The following is a 17,281-nucleotide window of genomic DNA, read 5'->3' on the forward strand; positions in this document are numbered from 1 at the left end:
ATAAATAAATCCATATATAAAGTAATAAAACTGAAAAGTAAAGAAAAACCATTGATACCAGTTATATAGAGCTTATAAAAATGATACCAAGAGTGCTAAATTGGGATTGAATCTTTGAATCTCTACTCACTACTTTCTTCAATTTTCAAAGAATTCATGCTCGACGTTTAGTGTACAGGAATATAAGTAAGTTTTTACCTATTTAAGGTTTTAGCTTTTAAGTTTATTTTCTTTATTTGAGCCTTTAAGTCTCTATGTATTTATCATTTATCCCTTCAAGTTATTTCTTAAAGTAACCAACACTTTAAAAAATAACATGTCTCAATGTGTCGTAGCATGCCATAATGCAACCAAAACCTTAGAGTGGAGCCATGGAGGTTAACATGGTGGCAAACCCAAACCTTGACACCACGACGATATCATAATGAATTATTTAGAACCATGGTTTTTACCCATTTGATTATTTTAACCAAACCAGAAAAAAAATCAAAAAGCTTGTTATTAAGAAATCATTTAGATTTAGAAGGAAAAATTCTTATAAAATTTATCATGGAAAAAATAGTTATTATATTTAGAGGTTGTCATCATAAACCTAGGGAGAGAGCGCATTTAGATTGGTGCAAACCGGGTCAAACAAAAACCAGTTTATGACGTCATTAGTGCGTACCTCCCGTCCTTTCTCCATTAGATTTTTTTGGTTGAACACGATAGACACCTGTATTTTTCAGACTCATTTTAAATTTAAATTATTTTTCCTTTTTTTAAATCCATTAATTTATTTCCCTCTTTTTTCTTAAAACGGACCACAGTAATTGACCTGGACCACATCAGACTTATTTTTGTTCAGACTGTGGGGCCGGTCAATACTTTTTTCGAACAGCATTTGACCAGCTTATTTACAAATACAAACGTCATATTTATATGTAAACACAAATTTTGGTTAATAAAATTTGTAGTTCTGATTCCTTCAAAAAAAAAAAAAAATTGTAGCTTTGAGCGCACAACATATTACAAAACCTCCCATATTAGTCTACATGTAAAAACTAACACACACAAATCCAGATTTCACAACTGGAAAAATCTTGCCAGAGACTCGACAATCGTCGCATCATTTTACTTATATACTACATTTGGAAACATCAGTGAGAAAATAAACGAGAGGTGTCGGTGTAGGTGTTAGGGGGATTATATTAACGTGAAAAAGGTTATCGAGGAGCAGCAGCAGCAGCCATGTATCTTAAACTCTACTATCATGGATCTTGTCATCTTCAATTGATCCACCTTCTCTCTGCTGTTCCAATCCAAACAAAGAAAAATTTTGAAACGCGTCAAGGCTGCTACTTAGAATACGACTCAATCCGTCGCTTAATATAAGGTCATCGCTTTGATATCTACACGGAGCTACATCCACTTCTAAAGGTCCTAATGACTCCGGCTGAAATCCAACAACAAAATATGTTAAATAGATATAAGCAATCCCAAATAATCGACTGCGAGAATGAAAACTAAACACGTACCCAGTACATATCAGTTAGCGTCCGCAGATCCTTTGCAGAACCATCCTCGGGATTCCCATCAGACAACTGACACTCATCCATTGAATGTGCTTCTGCAGGATGATCCTCCATAGGCTCCTCGGCTTCAACTAGTTTCTACAGAGAATAATAGGAAGTACATTATATCAATCAAGATGCATTTGGCAATATGTATACGATAATTAACTGCGCAGAACCAAGAACACTCGAAAACCAAAACGTCTTCGGCCTAGTAGTAACTGGTACACCGGTTAAAAGCCAACAGCTTGAAGGTTGGGGTTTGAGTCTCGCAAACAAGTGTGTGTGTGTTTGACTAAATAAAAAACTGAAACTAAAAAGCAAATTTCAAACCTCAATGGCGGAGCCTGATGGAACTAGACTTGTAGACGTGTCCTGTTTGCAATTTTCTTTGGATGTGTGTGTTTTCTCAGAGAGATCATTATTCTTACGGAACGTAAAGGCATCACATGTTTCTTCTGCATCCCAAATGGAAGATACAATGGTGGGCTCGACAGTGTTGCTGTTAAGATTTTTACTTACATGAGCAGCAATTGCAGCATCAAAGGAATCGCAGCTGAATGGAATCTGCTGGAGACATTGAGAGCCAGGAGGTAATGGATTTATGTTATGAGATGCATCCAAGAGTAGATCACTGACGCTTATGTTCGTGAGGCTGTCCGCCCATTCCAATATTGACAGAGCTGCATTCTTGTGAGATCCCTTGTCCTACGATTCGTACCAATAAAAGCAAAAACAACTTAGCATGACTATGCCGTGATATGAAATATGAGTTTAGTACAATTTTAAACTCAGTTGAAATGGAAAGGTTTCAGGTTGGGGTGATTTGGTCAACCTAGACACATAAACATGGGGCCAAAAGAAAGAAAACAGTACCATGTGTCCCAGTCGTCTACTGAAGGCTCCATTTCTTGTATCTCGTCTTTGCCATGACATCCCTGATGCATGGTCAAAACCCTCTGGAAAGTTCTTACTTACACCCACATCAACACACTCAATGGGCTTGTCAGGAAGGTTAGAAGAGGATGCTGTCAGAGTATTTACTTTCCCAGCTGAGACTAATTTATCATCATGATCCAATGACTTTCCAGAATTACAAGCACCGGGGATTGTGCATGTATCTTGGGGAACCATACTGCACTCAGGTGGTTGAGAGCATTTGGTTAAGTCAACATTCTGAACCTCTACACCATTCATGTTGATTCTTTGGGCAGCATGAGTTGTTAGAGGTCCTTGGAGTGGTACATACCTACAATCGGCATTCGCAAACCAACCATACCTTCAAAAGAAACTAGAACATATGAGAATTTCTTGTACGATATATATATAGAATAGTCCTTAGGCTAAACGTGTAGAAGGATAAAAACCTTAAGCGGAAAACCGGAGGGCTTCCAAGCGCAGCATATACATCTGCTGCACTTAAAATTGAATCTTGAGTCCATTTCTGACAGCTCATGAGATTCGAACTCTGAGCATAGTAAGGCAGAAGTGTTAGTTCTCCAGATGCTATGCTAGAGCTTCCCCATTTACGATTCATATGTTCCAAAACTGACGATATTTTCTTCCGAGAACTTAATGTGAGCTCCAAATGTGGGTTGTGATTGTCCTGCGAAAATATTAGACTCAATTCACAAACACAGTTTCTCACAATGAAACTCAAGTATCAAAGCAGTACATTTTTAAAGAAAACTCCAAAACTTGTTTCATATGCTCCTACCATTTCCAAAGCTCTGCGTATGCTTTCATCTACCGGAAAGAGCTGAAGTTTCAGTTTCATTGAATGTTGTATACTGGTGCCAGAAAACATATTTTGATGAAAAGATGGTATACAAGGCATATCTTTTGCAACAGGGTCTAAACCCTTCTCTCCTGAAAGCAGAACAGATGTTCAGATTAGAGAGAATAGAAAATTGACCTTGCAGCTCTTGGTAAAATTGGAAACTCACCCTGCATATATTGTACACTATCAACTAATTTATCCAACGATGTCTGCTCCAAATGCGCAGCAGCATCAGCAACTAAAGACACTCCAGCTATTGCAGCCTTCTCCCATCTTTTATAGGCAGCTGTGGACGCGGTACCTTTTTAACACAGCCAACAAAAGCTTGCAAATGTATCACTCATGTAATGTAAATAAACAAAGAATAAAATAACAACAATCAAAAATTAATACAGAAGCACAAATCCCAAAGTGTGACTTGAGTTGTTTTACTTGGCAATAAAATAGGTATGCACTTGCCAAAATAAATTCTGTTCGCCTTTCCAATTTTACTTGATTAATCATAAATTAAAACCTGTCTGAAAAAGAGTTACCCATGCAACAAGTATTGTTTGTTAGCCTTTAAGAAAAGCTTTGTTATCTCTTGAAAGATTTTAGACATTTACATCCCAGACAGCCCCTGAATGGTTTGAGCCAAGGAGAGATGTGGAAGCAGGTAGGGTAGAGATGAGAGCAAGATAAACAAAAGAACATATGAATATGGCTGAACAACTTTGTTGTTGCTAAAATTGAAGTTTTCCCCATCAAAGATTTCTATAGGGTTGAATAAAAATTCAATTAATCTTTTGATAAAATTGCTATGCTTAGTGATCTCATCAATTAGAGGCCTTCTAAACCAAATCCTCCTAAACAATCCTATTTGTACAAATGGTTGGTCATTTGTTTTTCAAGTAAGTTGTGCCTTGCATGCGAATATTTTTAGGGTGCAAAAGTTCCTGGAGAGCACATAGCTTTACCAAGTACACAAATTGGTTCCTAGAGGCATTATTTTCATATGCCTTAATAGGAAGCTAAATTCAGGGTCTTTTCTTGGAGAAGGCAAAAAAATTCTCAGTCCGACGTTCTTTTACAACATCCAAACAAGTGAAAATCTCAAGGACGAGACACTTTCATACCATATATCTATTAATATAATAACTGCCCATCCTTGACTAAAGGAAGCTACTTGGAGCTTTACTCCTATCAGTACAAATACTAAACTTCTTGGTATCATACTACTTCTAGAAATTTTATAGACTGCTATAGCAAACTAAAGGTTTACTACCATCAATATTGTGCTAATGTAATCGCTGCCATGGATTTCAAACTCCAAAAACCAGTGTATATAAACGGCTCCAATCCTTAAATCCTTTCTGTATTCAATCAGAACGAATAGATGTTTTAGCCTTCCCAAACTGGTCCTAGATAACCTCCAAAACAGCCACCTCCAATGATAAATTCAAGATCTAACCTACCCCTACTTCCAGAGATTTGGTGCCTATTCGGTTTACGATGATAGGAACAGGCTTTTTAGTTGAATCCATTTGAATAATATAATGAGAGCTTTTTAAGTTATGAATACGGGTGCAACCTTATCTGTCCTCCTTCATGCAGGGCTGGTAGCAATATGGCAAGAGTCAAGCAAGATATATGTAATTGAGGGCACTCTCACAAGGTGAATTCTTCTAAGCTGGTGGCATTGAGTCTTTTCACAATAAACGGAAGTTAACATTGATTGTGCCTTATGGCATCTTTTCTTCCAAAAGTATATATAAGATACGATCTTACACGTAGAAAAAAATATAACTCACCTGCTCTCCTCCTCTGTCTAGCTGGTTTAACAGGAGATAAGTCTCCCTTGCAGTTGTTCCTATCTAAACATGTGCTTGCATTGCGCCTCAGCGAAGATCCTTTTCCAGAACCCAAGTTTTGTGTGCTTTGACTGTCGATAAGAACAAGATTGATACGAGCATCATGTGCACAGGGTCTACCCTGATTTGAGACAGCATGTGATGGTGTTATAGAACAGTTTTCCCCATTAAAAGGCCGTTTTCTTATATTCTTCTTCCGGTCTTTCAATAGTTGGTGCTCCTTCATGGGACAAGAAAATTGTCAAGTATCACATGCAAAAATAGACAACAAAAAATATAGTTGCAAGAATTAACTAACCAAGGTCTCCAAGAAAATTTTAAATCTCCGAGGCTTCAAGTGAAGCTTTGAGGCTTTACAGCTATGCTTTTCAAGTAACGACCACCTGCAAAAGAAACAATTCAAGTAAACAAAGATATTTAACACAATATTACAATAAAATTTATAATCGTAATCAATGTGTCATAGTAGCTTGTATCTCTTAGAGATATTGAGGCTATTATGAGTAACTAAAAGTAAAATCTAATTCAAATGGTGGCATCATTGCACTAGACCATACTAATAAATAACTCAAGGTTTTTTCTTTAACTATTAAGACCTGCCAGGAATAAGATCACTGAATGTGGACAAGAGGTACACGATGACTTATCTGATTCAGCCATCTCCAGCCATTGCTTAAAAATTAAGCAAAAAACAATAACAGGCCCTTGCTTCTGGAAAGTTCCAATAAGAAAAACCATACACGGACAATGGACAAGTTCATTCCATCACACTACTTGCATATTCAATTTCATGATTGTTATGGTTTCACTCCTAAGAGGAGCCAATACTGGCACATGATGCACACTATGTCAAGGCTCGCACAAATGGTTTAAATTACCACTGGATTGAACATACTTGGTATATTTGGTAACTTCCATTTGATGTTCTTTAACTCAAGCGTCATGTCAAAATCAGAAATGTAGTGTATGCGTAATGTTTAAGCGTAAGGGACTAGGAAAGAATAGAATTTAGCTTACATTTAATTAATATATGACATAAAAGTTAAATGATAGAAAATCCATGTAGCCTTTTAACTGTTTTACATAAACAATTCAGTGATCTATTTATCTTTATATCTGAAAACAATCTCTTGGTGAATTATGGTGCTGCGATTAAGGTAGGGAGGAACATATTCAGTTTGAACAAGAAATTAGAAAGACATTCTAGCAATTTACTGAGAGAATTTTGGTAATAGTATAATGGCATAATGCCAAGACAGATAAGTGAGACATACAGCATTATTCACAGGCTACATTATGCTATGACATCTCACTGATGTACTGATGTACACTTGGGTGGAATAAGAGGATCATCATGTAAAAAGCAGGGATGATTACTTACCAGCGAAGCATGGCAGCATTGGTATCTTTGGAGTTTTTGGCATCAAGAGAAAGTTCTGGGCCTAGCAATTTGTTCATACGCCTGACAAGACGATAGTAATAGTGTCTAACCTGAAATAGACCGGTAAAATGAATGTCAAAGGGACACAAGAAAGTAAGAAGCAACAAGTTATCCTGGTTACATGTGAATAAACATTAACTTGGTTTAGGTAAGACCAGTCAAGAACAAGGTGATATAACCAGCAATCAGAAGTTGTAGAAAATAACCTGGTCCTTGTTCTTACTCTGAACACGAGAAGTGATCTTCTCAAAATTCTGCAATGACATATATTACGTTTATAAGGCTTTTCGCCCTCTCAGCACAAAATATTAACAGTTAGGACAAACAATAAATTCAGGAAGTCAAGCGACAAATAGATCAACTAGAAACTTGCCTTGCCAACTTGACGTAGAGCATTAAAGAAGCTTTCCTCTTCCTGACGTGTCCAAGCAGCCCATTGTCGTGTTTGTTTCTTTGCTGGATTAAATTAAAAATCCAATAAATTTTATACCAAGCTTTGTACCAACTAAAAGTTACAAAAATAACTAACAGGGAATGAAGTATACCAACAATGAGAACATCATGTTAAAGCAGATTGATACAAAAATTAGCTATCAAATCTTCCACAATGTACCTGGCTGATTAGATGCAACATGATGTGTTTCAGATGTGATTACATCCTTAATAAATACATTCTCCGGTAGGTCAGACACCTCTCGGTACGGAATTTGTGACTCCATTGTCATGTATAGATGTCAATAAAATGCTGGGACTTTCATGACATTCTGACCTTCAAATCTCGTGAACTACTTCCTTCAATCTCCAAGTTGGTTTGCATACAGATGCAACAACTGATTCAGTCAAAATAAAAATAGTTAGCATCTAAAGATGGAAGTATGCTAGTGATTAGTTACGAGATCATGGTAAGCATTCTCACAAATCCAGCACCCTATCAGAACTCCTGCGCTTATGCATCTTAGAGAAGGTATGGTATAAAACATAATGCTACACCTACTTCAAACATGTAAATAAAACACAGATAATTAATCAGAAAGGTCGATGCTAGGAGGCACCAAAACTACATTACCTCTCAAAAAGTTTGAATTTGGCCAGTGTGATATGAATCAAGCCTGTGCGCTCAATATAATGTTAATATTTTTAAGATTTGTTTCTGCTAAGTGCCAAACATGTTTCTTTGTTGTGCAAAGTGTAAGGTGTTCTTAGAGTCCAAGTGCTTCCTACGTTCCATCCACCTTTTACAAACAACATAAAGTTTTAGCCATGAAATTATTCATTAAAGTTATGTGTACTACTCTCAAAGTTTGGGATGCCCATACATGCCCAAAACATCATCAACTGAACATCATTTATCATTGTAGTTGTGATCAAAAAATCATAAGTTCAGGAAAGTAAAGCAAATTGGCCACAATCTCTAATACTAACAAGTAAAAACACAATTCATGATTTTGAAAAAAATTCACAAAAAAATCAAAAACATAAAAATGAATGCAGTCCCCAATTTCCAGTTAGTTCATCTCATATAATAAAATTTGCATATACATATATGCACCCACCTGAAAAATCAACTTGAACTTCTTAAAATGATGCTAGCATTTCTTACCTATAGCAATTTGATAATTGGAAATTCCATCGATTGTAAATCCCTAAAGAGTACCAGAATCTAAACAAAAAGAATTCAGATCAAATCTTCACCTATTTAGCTAATCAAGAATCAGAATTAAACTCGAATTTGCCCTAGCAAACTCCGTAAATATAGAAATTCCTTGTGAAATTCAATTCAAAATCAAGCCTGTTCCAACATAAATTCCACCCCCAACAATTATTAAAAACAAAAGCGCATGAAGAACTCCGATAAAAACAATTGAATTGCACAAGAGCAAAAGGTCGCTTACCAGAGAGAATAAGACCGACGAAGACGATGGTGGTGTTCGAACCGATCCAAACCCAATCCCGACCCAAAAAGTTAACCCACGGTTAAGGAGAGTTCTACTTTACACAATTCGCCTATGAGTTTTTGAGAGTTCAAAATTTTGGTTTGTGGGGGTACTCTATTCTTTGTGTAATTTTATTTTATTTTCCTCTTTTAGGCTTTTATTCAATTTTAAATAAAACAAGATATTGATATAAATAAATAAATAAAAATAAAAAGACTAAAATGTCCTTACCGTTAGTGATTTCAGTGTCATCAATTTCATTTGGCGTAAAGGGTAAATATACGAGAACCAAAGAAGATCTTTGCTTAGTTTTTATGCAAGTTAGGAGGTGCGAAACGCACACTTATATAAGACTAGATTCATAACCTTCCAACTGTCTTTGGTCTTATCCTTATCATTTGTGGATGGTTCGGAGTATATGTACTCATTTATACTCGTTTTTTGTCTCTTCAATATGAGGATTGGAATATTTAAAAAACCTACAGTAACGTAATCTAATTTATGTGCCTAAGAATTAGATCGTTCCTTCTTGGATTATCTCATATTCATAATTTCGTGTAACTCAAGGCTATAGGGTCGAAATATCTGATTCGGAGAGTGATATCTAATTTATGGGGTATTACAAAGTCGTTCAATGATGCCCATTTAAACATTATTATATCAAAATGACATGATAAACGAGTCGATAATGGCTATAAATGTTTTGGTGTTTGCTTCTCGTTAAGTTCATAATCAGCTAATCATTCAACATTCACCTTCCAAAACTAAACCCAAGATTGATGGCCCTAAATCGTATTAAGTTTACACGGACACGAATGGTCCGATGTCTGATCTGCGTTTGAGCACACATCATATTACACAAGGATCATCAACAAAGTCCATATTAATATGGTCATTGTACTTTACATCTAAAACTAACAACAAACCAAAGGAACACAATCAAATCCAGAGCGATTCTTCAACGACTTGTATATTTTATGCAGAACCCATCTCAGGAACTCTCTGGATCACGAGCCTCTGCATCAACAGGTTTTGTAATGTACGATGTAGGAAACTCTTGTGCAACGGAAGGAATGGCATTGGCTTCACAAAGGTGTTGTAAGGTCGGGTGTTGGTGTTAGGGAATTATATTAACATGTTGCTGATTATGGATCGAGAAGGATCTCCAACTTAACTATCGATTTTGTCATCTGGGAAGAAAGCAATTTCCTCATTACCACTGGTGTTCATCCAGATTCTCTCCAAAGAAAGAATAATTTTTGAAGGCTGAGCTGCTGGTTAGAATATGAGTCAATCCACAGAGGCTGTAACTCAATATAAGGTCATCGCTTTTCATATCTAAAGGGAGGTACATCCACTTCTACCGGTTCTAGGGAGTCAGGCTGCAGTTGAAGAAAACAAAACGTTAGCTCGTCTCATGAAGAATGGTACAAACAAATGAAACAAGAAATGCATAGTAGACCAAAATGACATCATATGGTTGATGTTAAAAATCCAGACTGTTCATTGACCCAGAAAAATTATTGGGTGGACAGTTCACTGGGTTAAACATGATCATGATGCAGATAAAATAACAAGATCAAATATTACCTGTGAAGCGATATAAATCTTGTACAGTTTAACTAGAGAATAAATTCTACAAAGTCTGAACCGCAGGTTGGACTTTAAGCAATCTCAAATGAACAAGAAAAACAAGGGGAAAAAATACGTACACAGTATATAGCAGTGAGCATGCGAGCCTCAAGATTCCCATCAGACTGGCACTCATCCATTGAATGTACTTCTGCAAGATAGTCCTCCATAAGCTCCTCTGCTTCAGGTAGTTTCCACAGAAAATCATTTTACATCATATCAAGATGCATTTGGCAGTATGTATACAAGAGTTAATTGCGCAAAACTAATAACACTAGAAAACCAAAAGGTCTCTGGCATACTAGTTACCGATGCACAATTTAAAAGCCCACAAACGTGAAGATTGAGGGCTCAAGTTTCACAAAAGACAAGTTGGCCTCGCGTGTCTAACCATATTAAAAAGAACACTAAGAAAATGAAATTATTACTAAAAGAGTATTTCAAACCTCAATGGCAGTATCCTGTTTGCAATTCTCTTTGGAAGTGTGTGCTTTCTCCATTTCTCGGAGAGAACAATATTCTTATAAAATGTGAAGGCATCACATGTTTCTTCTGCATCCCAAATGGAAGATACAGCAATTGCAGCATCAAACGAATCGCAGCTGAATGGAACCTGCTGGAGGAAAGCTAGGCGGTAGTGGATGACCGATGCATTTATGTTATGAGATACATCCGAGAGTAGATCACCGACGCTTATGTTTGTAATGCTGTCCGCCCGTTCCAATATTGACAGAGCTGCATTTTTGTGACATACCTTGTCCTACAATTAGTATCAGTTTAATATCAATAGGAGCAAGCAAAAATTACACAACCTGACTATGTTGTGAAACAAGATACAGAGCGTAAACGAAATATGAGTTGAAAGCAATTTTGAACGCGGTGAAATGGGAAAGGTTTCCAGATTAAAAAAGCATGGTACTTGCCACAAGAAAGAAAAGAGTACCATATGTCCTAGTCGTCTACTGAAGGCTCCATTTATCGTATCTCGCCTTTGCCATGACATGCCTGATGCACAACACTCTGGAAAGTTCTTACTTACCCTATGTCAACACACTGGTAAGGAAGGTCAGAAGAAGATGCTGCCGGAGTATTAACTATCCCAGCTGAGACTTTCTTATCATCGTGCTCCTGTGACTTCCCAGAATTAAAAGCACTGGGCATTGTGTGTACATCCAGGGGAACCATATTGCACTCTGGTGGTTGACATTTACGTCGACATTCTCAACCTCTACACCATTCATGTTGATTCTTTGGGCAGCACAAGTTAGTAGAGGTTCTTGCAGTGGCACATAACTACAGTCGGCATTCGTAAACCAACCATACCTTCAAAAGAAACAAGACATGAAACTTTCTTGTAGGATATGAAATTTGTCCTTAAAACTTATATGTGTAAGAGGATAAAAACCTTAAAGCGGAAAACAGGAGGGCTTCCAAGTGCTTCATATACATCTGCCACACTTAAAATTGAATCTTGAGTCCATTTCTGACAGCTCTGAGATTCAAACTCTGAGCATAGTTAAGGCAGAAGCACAAGTTCTCCAGATGCTATGCTAGAACTTCCCCGTTTACGACTCATATGTTCCAAAACTGACGATATTTTCTTCCGAGAACACGTGAGCTAATGTGGGTTGTCATTGTCCTGAGAAAATACTCGGCTCAATTTCACAAAAATAGTTTCTCACAAGGAAGCTCAAGTATCAAACTAGTACGCTTCTAAAGATAACTCATAAACTTGTTTCATATGTTCCTACCATTTCCAAAGCTTGGCATATTCTTTCATCAAACAGTAAGACATAAAGTTTTAGTTTCATTGAAGGTTGTACACTGATGCCGGAGAACCTATTTTGATGAAAAGCTGGTACACAGGGCATATCTTTTGCAAAAGGGTCTAAACCCTCGTCTCCTAAAAGCAGAACAGACATTCAGTTTAGAGAAAATAGAAATTAACCTTGCAGCTCTCGGTAAAATTGGAAACTCGCCCTGCACATATTGTACACTATCGACTAATTTATCCAAGGATGTCTACTCCAAATGCGCAGCAGCAGCAGCAGCAGCAGCAGCAGCAACTAAAGACACTCCAGCTATTGCAGCCTTCTCCCATCTTTTATAGGCAGCTGTGGACATAGTGCTTTTTACCACAACTAACAGAAGATTGCCAATGTATCAGACTATAAATCATGTAAATAAACAAACAAAGAAATGACAACAATTAATAAGGAAGACACAAATCCTACCCGTGTCGTTTTACTCCACAATAGAATACATATTCACTTGCCTGGATAAATTATTTTCACATCGCCAAATTTACTTGATCAGTCATAAATTAAAACGTATCTGAAGACAATGAGTTGGTGATTGTACTATATATAGATATGCACCCATGCAACAAAGCCTAACCCCCCCCCCCCCCCAAAAAAAATAAAAAATAGAAGCAAATATTAGAGAAAAGTCTAGATACATTGAACTCCAATAAGTTGAACATAATATACTTTCTCTAATAATGAATACATGTTACATTTTATATAGCACTCGACTTGTAATCAGCTCTTAATCAAGTGAAGTCAGGCTTGCATGAAAACATATAAGAACAACTGAGCCTACTAAGCATGGAACTTGTGTAAACGCGGGCAAGGCGATCAAGCTTGCCTATTAAGTTCTAGCAAAACATGATGAACTGTTCTAACAACAGAAAACAGATGAGCATGAAAATGAGATTGCCTTTAAGTTGTTAAGAGTCTAATTGAAGTTCATGCAGGACAGATTTGAAGAAGAATGTAACAGGGAAATGGATGGAAACAGATATGAATTTTAAGGTATCACACACAAAAAAACATATCAACATCTCCTGAACATCATACTTAATATAAACTGAAGACATCACAAGGAAGAGGAAATTAAATCTCTAGATCAAAGCCTGTGTCTAGTTTTACACACAGAAAATATCCTTAAAAGGAGAAAACTAACTAAATAGTGTAAATACTCTATTGAAATTACTAAATTAAAAGTACGACCCAAATGAAAGCAAATAGCACTCTTGACACATGGGAACCCTAATTTTACTATATGCATTGATAACAAGCAAAATTCAAGATGTAGTGAGAGCTCTTTAGGTATCGTGTTCAATGCTCTCTCAAACTCTGAATTCTTTTAAAGCTGGTGCCAATGAGGCTAATGGCGATGAAAGAAGTTAACACTTATTGCTCCTTATGACATCTTTTCTCCCATAAGTGAAAATAAGTTACTATCTTATACGTAGAAGAAAAATAGAAACTCACCTGATCTCTGCCTCTGTCTAGCTGGTTTAACAGGAGATAAGTCTCCCTTGCATCGACCTAAACATGTGCTTGCATTGCGTCTCAGCGAAGATCCTTTTCCAGAACCGAAGTTTTGTGTGCTTTGTCTGTCAACAAGAACAAGATTGTACATCATGTGTCATGTGTGCGGGCTCTATCCTGATTTGAGACAGCAGGTGATGTATAGAATAGTTTTCCCCCCTGAGAAGGAGGTTTTCTTAAATTCTTCTCCCGGTCTTTCAATAGTTGGTGCTCCTTCATGATACAGAAAAATCTTCAGTTTAGTAAAAGAAAATGAATCATCAGATGCAAAAACAGATAGCTAAAAAAGAGTCGTGAGAATCAACAAACCAGGGTCGCTAAGAAAATCTTAAATCTCCGAGGCTTCAAGTGAAACTTTGAGGCTTTACAGCTGTGTTTTTCAAGTAATGACCACCTGCAAGACATTCAAGTAAACAAAGATGTGTAACACAATCCTACAAATAAGATGCCTATTTTTATTCATGTATCAAAGTAGCTAGCGAGGCCTTGTGTTGATACTTTTGAGTCAATAAAAGCAAAAAATCCTATTCAAATGGTGACATCATTGCATTAGACCATACTAATAAATAACAACTTCTGGAATATGTTTGACAGAAAAGCCATAAACAGACAATGCTCAAGTTCATTCTACCAGACTACTTGCACATCCAAATAATAAATGCTATGGTTTCACCCAACCAGATAAGAGGAGCCAATAGTGGCACATGAAGGACAACATGTCAAGACTCATAAAAGTGCAAATGGGATGGAACGTATTTGGTATATCTGGCAACATCATTTTGATCATTTTTAACTCAAGTGTCATGTCGAGATCAGACATGAGTCTATTTAAGGATATAAATCGTGCTACTGGGTGGTTAACATGTCAAGTAATGCTCAATAAGTACAGGACTAGGGAACCCTGGAAAGTAAATGATACATAAATTCTTAACTTACATTTTGTAATTTCTGTCCTTTCTTCGATGCATATTTAGTGGGCATATGTTTTCAGTGTACTGGCTAGTACCATATCAGACATCAAGAAGCTAATTAGAAGGTTTCTATGGTCTTAGGGTGCTCCTAACCGTGAGCATACAAAGGTATTGTGGAAAGACAATTGTCTTCCGAAAGAGCAAAAGGGGACTTGGTGTTAAAATTCTTACTCATTGGAACATTGTGTTTTGCCTATACACATATGGACTACGGAGTATTCTATTAAAAAGGGACCCATAAGAAGAGATCATCATATAGAAGGCAGAGATAGCTGCTTACCATCGAAGCATGACAGCATTGGTATCTTTGGAGTTTTTGGCATCCAGAGAAAGTTCAGGGTCCAGCAACTTGTTCACAGGCCTGACAAGACGATAGTGATAGTGTCTAACCTGCAATAGACCAGTAAAATGAACTTCAAAGGGCGAAAAAGAAAGCAAGAAGCAAATAAGTTATAAACCTTGGTTCAGGAAAGACCGGTCAATAACAAGGTGATAAACAGCAATCAGAAGTTCTACGAAATTACCTGGTCCTTGTTTTTACTCTGAACACAAGAAGTGATCTTCTCAAAATTCTGCAATGACATATACTAATTTCATAATGTTTAGTTTTTCACCCTCTCAATAAGATATAAACGGTTAAGATAAACACTAAATTGAGGAAGTCAGACAACAAATACATCCCAAGGAAACTTGCCTTGCCAACATGATGGAGAGCATTAAAGAAGCTTTCCTCTTCCTGACGTGTCCAAGCAGCCCATTGCCGGGTTTGTTTTGTTGCTGGATTAATTAAAAACCCTATAAAATTAGTACCAAGCTCCTTACTAACTATAAGTTACAGAAATAACTAGCTAACAATGATGAGAACACCACGTTAAACCAGCTTGATAACATAACCTAACTACTAAATTTTCCAATAAGTACCTGGCTGATTAGATGTAACATGATGTGTTTCAGATGTGATAACATCCTTAATAAATACATTCTCAGGTAGGCCGGACATCTCATGGTAAGACTTGTGATTCCATTTTCATGTAAGGATGCCAAGAGAATGCTGGGACTTTCATGACCTTCTTCCCATTAAATCTCATGATCCACTTCCTTCAGTGTCCAAGTTAGTTCGAATACAGATGAAATATCTGATTCAAACAAAATACAAATAGCTTAGCATCTAAAGATGAAAGTATTGCTAGGGATTAACTAATGAGATCATGGTAAGCATTCTCACAAATCTAGCACCCTACGAGAACTCATGTGCTTATGCATCTAAGTGGCACCAATACTAACAAGTAACCAACCACTAGATCTCTCAAGAAGTTTTGAGTTTTGACAGTGTGACAAGTCGAGAATCAAGCATGACACGCAATATAATGTTAATATATTATGATTTGTTTCTACCAAGTGCCAAACATGTTACTTTACCATGCAGAGCAAGCTCTTAAAGTGCAAGTGTTTCCTACATTTCATGTGGCTCTTATAAACCACAAAACATTTAGCCATTAAACTATACATTACATGACCGCTTTTGTGCATAATAATTTCAAAGTTTGGGATGCCTATATGCTATAAGTGCCCAAAACATCATCAGCTGAAAATTATTTGTCATTGTCCTTGTGATCAAGAAATTTAAGTTCTGGATAGTAATGCAAGTTGCGTCAAGTTCTTATTAAATACTAACAACACCATGAAAACATTTTGGAAAAAATATACCAATCTAGAAGCAAAAGTACTTTTAGGATCACAAAATATAATCAAAAACGGAAAAAAATGAATACACAGTCCCCAATTTTCCACCCACATTTTATCTCATATAACAGAAATTACACATATATATATACACACACATGTATATACCCGGAGGTTCAAACGAGAACACCCTGTTTTACGAAAGTGCGAGAACATTTATAGGCCTCCAAATTATTTAACCCATAACTAAAATTAAAAGAAAATAAAGTAAATAATTAAGTATAATCATGTGATTTCGCATTTATCTGTAACCTTGATGACTTCCTTATTCCTAAAAAATCACACACAGATAATATACTCACCAGTCACAATATATCAAATCATTATCACAGACAGAGCGATGATTTTAGACATAATCATCACTGGTTTTCGATTATCACATCATTATCATAACAAAATCACATAATTATCATATCCTTATTACAACAAAATCACATCATAAAAATCTTCAATTTGTCAAAGCATTATCACATTATTATTATTACTGCAAAATCATATCATTATCACAACATTATCACATCATTATCGACATAAGAAGTCTACTAGTAACATTTAAGGGATAAAGATTAATCTAATATAACATAAGTGTTCTCGCATTTTCATAACACTCGAGGTTTCTCGTTTGAACCTTTTCACACACACACACACACACACATATATATATATATATAGAGAGAGAGAGAGAGAGAGACATATGTATAAGGAAAGGTTCATTTGAGAAATGATAATATTTGAGAAGTAAATAAATGATCCTAGCCCTTCATCTGGTCAACATTTGCGGCTTTGACCATGAAGCACCGGATAATTTCTCACATGGGTATGCGGAAGATAAAAGGGTAGTTCCGTAACTTTTACAAATAGGTGACAAACAGATTCATATGTGAACCCATGTGATACACATATGAACTATATGTTCATATCTGACGTTAATTAGTTCACATGTGAACTTTTTAATTGATTCATATATAAACCCACAGGTTCATATACGAATCAGTTAATTAGTTTATGTGTGAATCACACGGGTTCATATGTGAATCAGTTA

The 17,281-nt window shown here is 36.4% G+C and overlaps 1 protein-coding gene and 1 pseudogene across 2 annotated transcripts; both read right to left on the reverse strand.

Moving 5' to 3' along the window:
- Window positions 1-977: 977 nt before the first annotated feature.
- Window positions 978-8,674, reverse strand: LOC112516224 (TSL-kinase interacting protein 1-like). 2 transcript variants are annotated; one of them, XM_025123251.1, is made up of 15 exons: window positions 8,517-8,674; window positions 7,238-7,454; window positions 6,998-7,080; window positions 6,831-6,878; window positions 6,565-6,674; window positions 5,482-5,566; window positions 5,124-5,403; window positions 3,500-3,634; window positions 3,271-3,422; window positions 2,921-3,159; window positions 2,803-2,832; window positions 2,430-2,688; window positions 1,887-2,261; window positions 1,518-1,652; window positions 978-1,435 (listed from the first exon to the last, which is right to left on the reverse strand). In XM_025123251.1, the coding sequence occupies exons 2-15, from the start codon at window positions 7,347-7,349 to the stop codon at window positions 1,238-1,240; spliced, it is 2,241 nt and encodes a 746-aa protein (XP_024979019.1). In that variant the 5' UTR covers window positions 7,350-7,454; window positions 8,517-8,674; the 3' UTR covers window positions 978-1,237. The 2 variants fall into 2 exon arrangements, with proteins under 2 accessions (XP_024979019.1, XP_024979013.1); XM_025123245.1 differs by having other exon boundaries at window positions 2,430-2,832.
- Window positions 8,675-9,334: 660 nt separating this feature from the next.
- On the reverse strand, window positions 9,335-15,584 carry LOC112529496 (annotated as a pseudogene).
- Window positions 15,585-17,281: the final 1,697 nt, after the last annotated feature.

The sequence above is a fragment of the Cynara cardunculus genome, assembly GCF_001531365.2.
Source record: "Cynara cardunculus var. scolymus isolate 2C chromosome LG 1, CcrdV1, whole genome shotgun sequence".
Taxonomy (NCBI): Eukaryota; Viridiplantae; Streptophyta; class Magnoliopsida; order Asterales; family Asteraceae; genus Cynara; species Cynara cardunculus.

Bases quoted from the DNA above. Each gene is read 5' to 3' on its own strand.
- LOC112516224 (XM_025123245.1), bottom strand. From the start codon at position 7,349: ATGACAATGGAGTCACAAATTCCGTACCGAGAGGTGTCTGACCTACCG. The intron at 5,404-5,481 runs GTTAGTTAATTC...TGTCCCATGAAG, and splicing joins AAATTTTCTTGGAGACCTTG to GAGCACCAACTATTGAAAGA. The intron at 3,635-5,123 runs GTGAGTTATATT...TGTGTTAAAAAG, and splicing joins TAGACAGAGGAGGAGAGCAG to GTACCGCGTCCACAGCTGCC.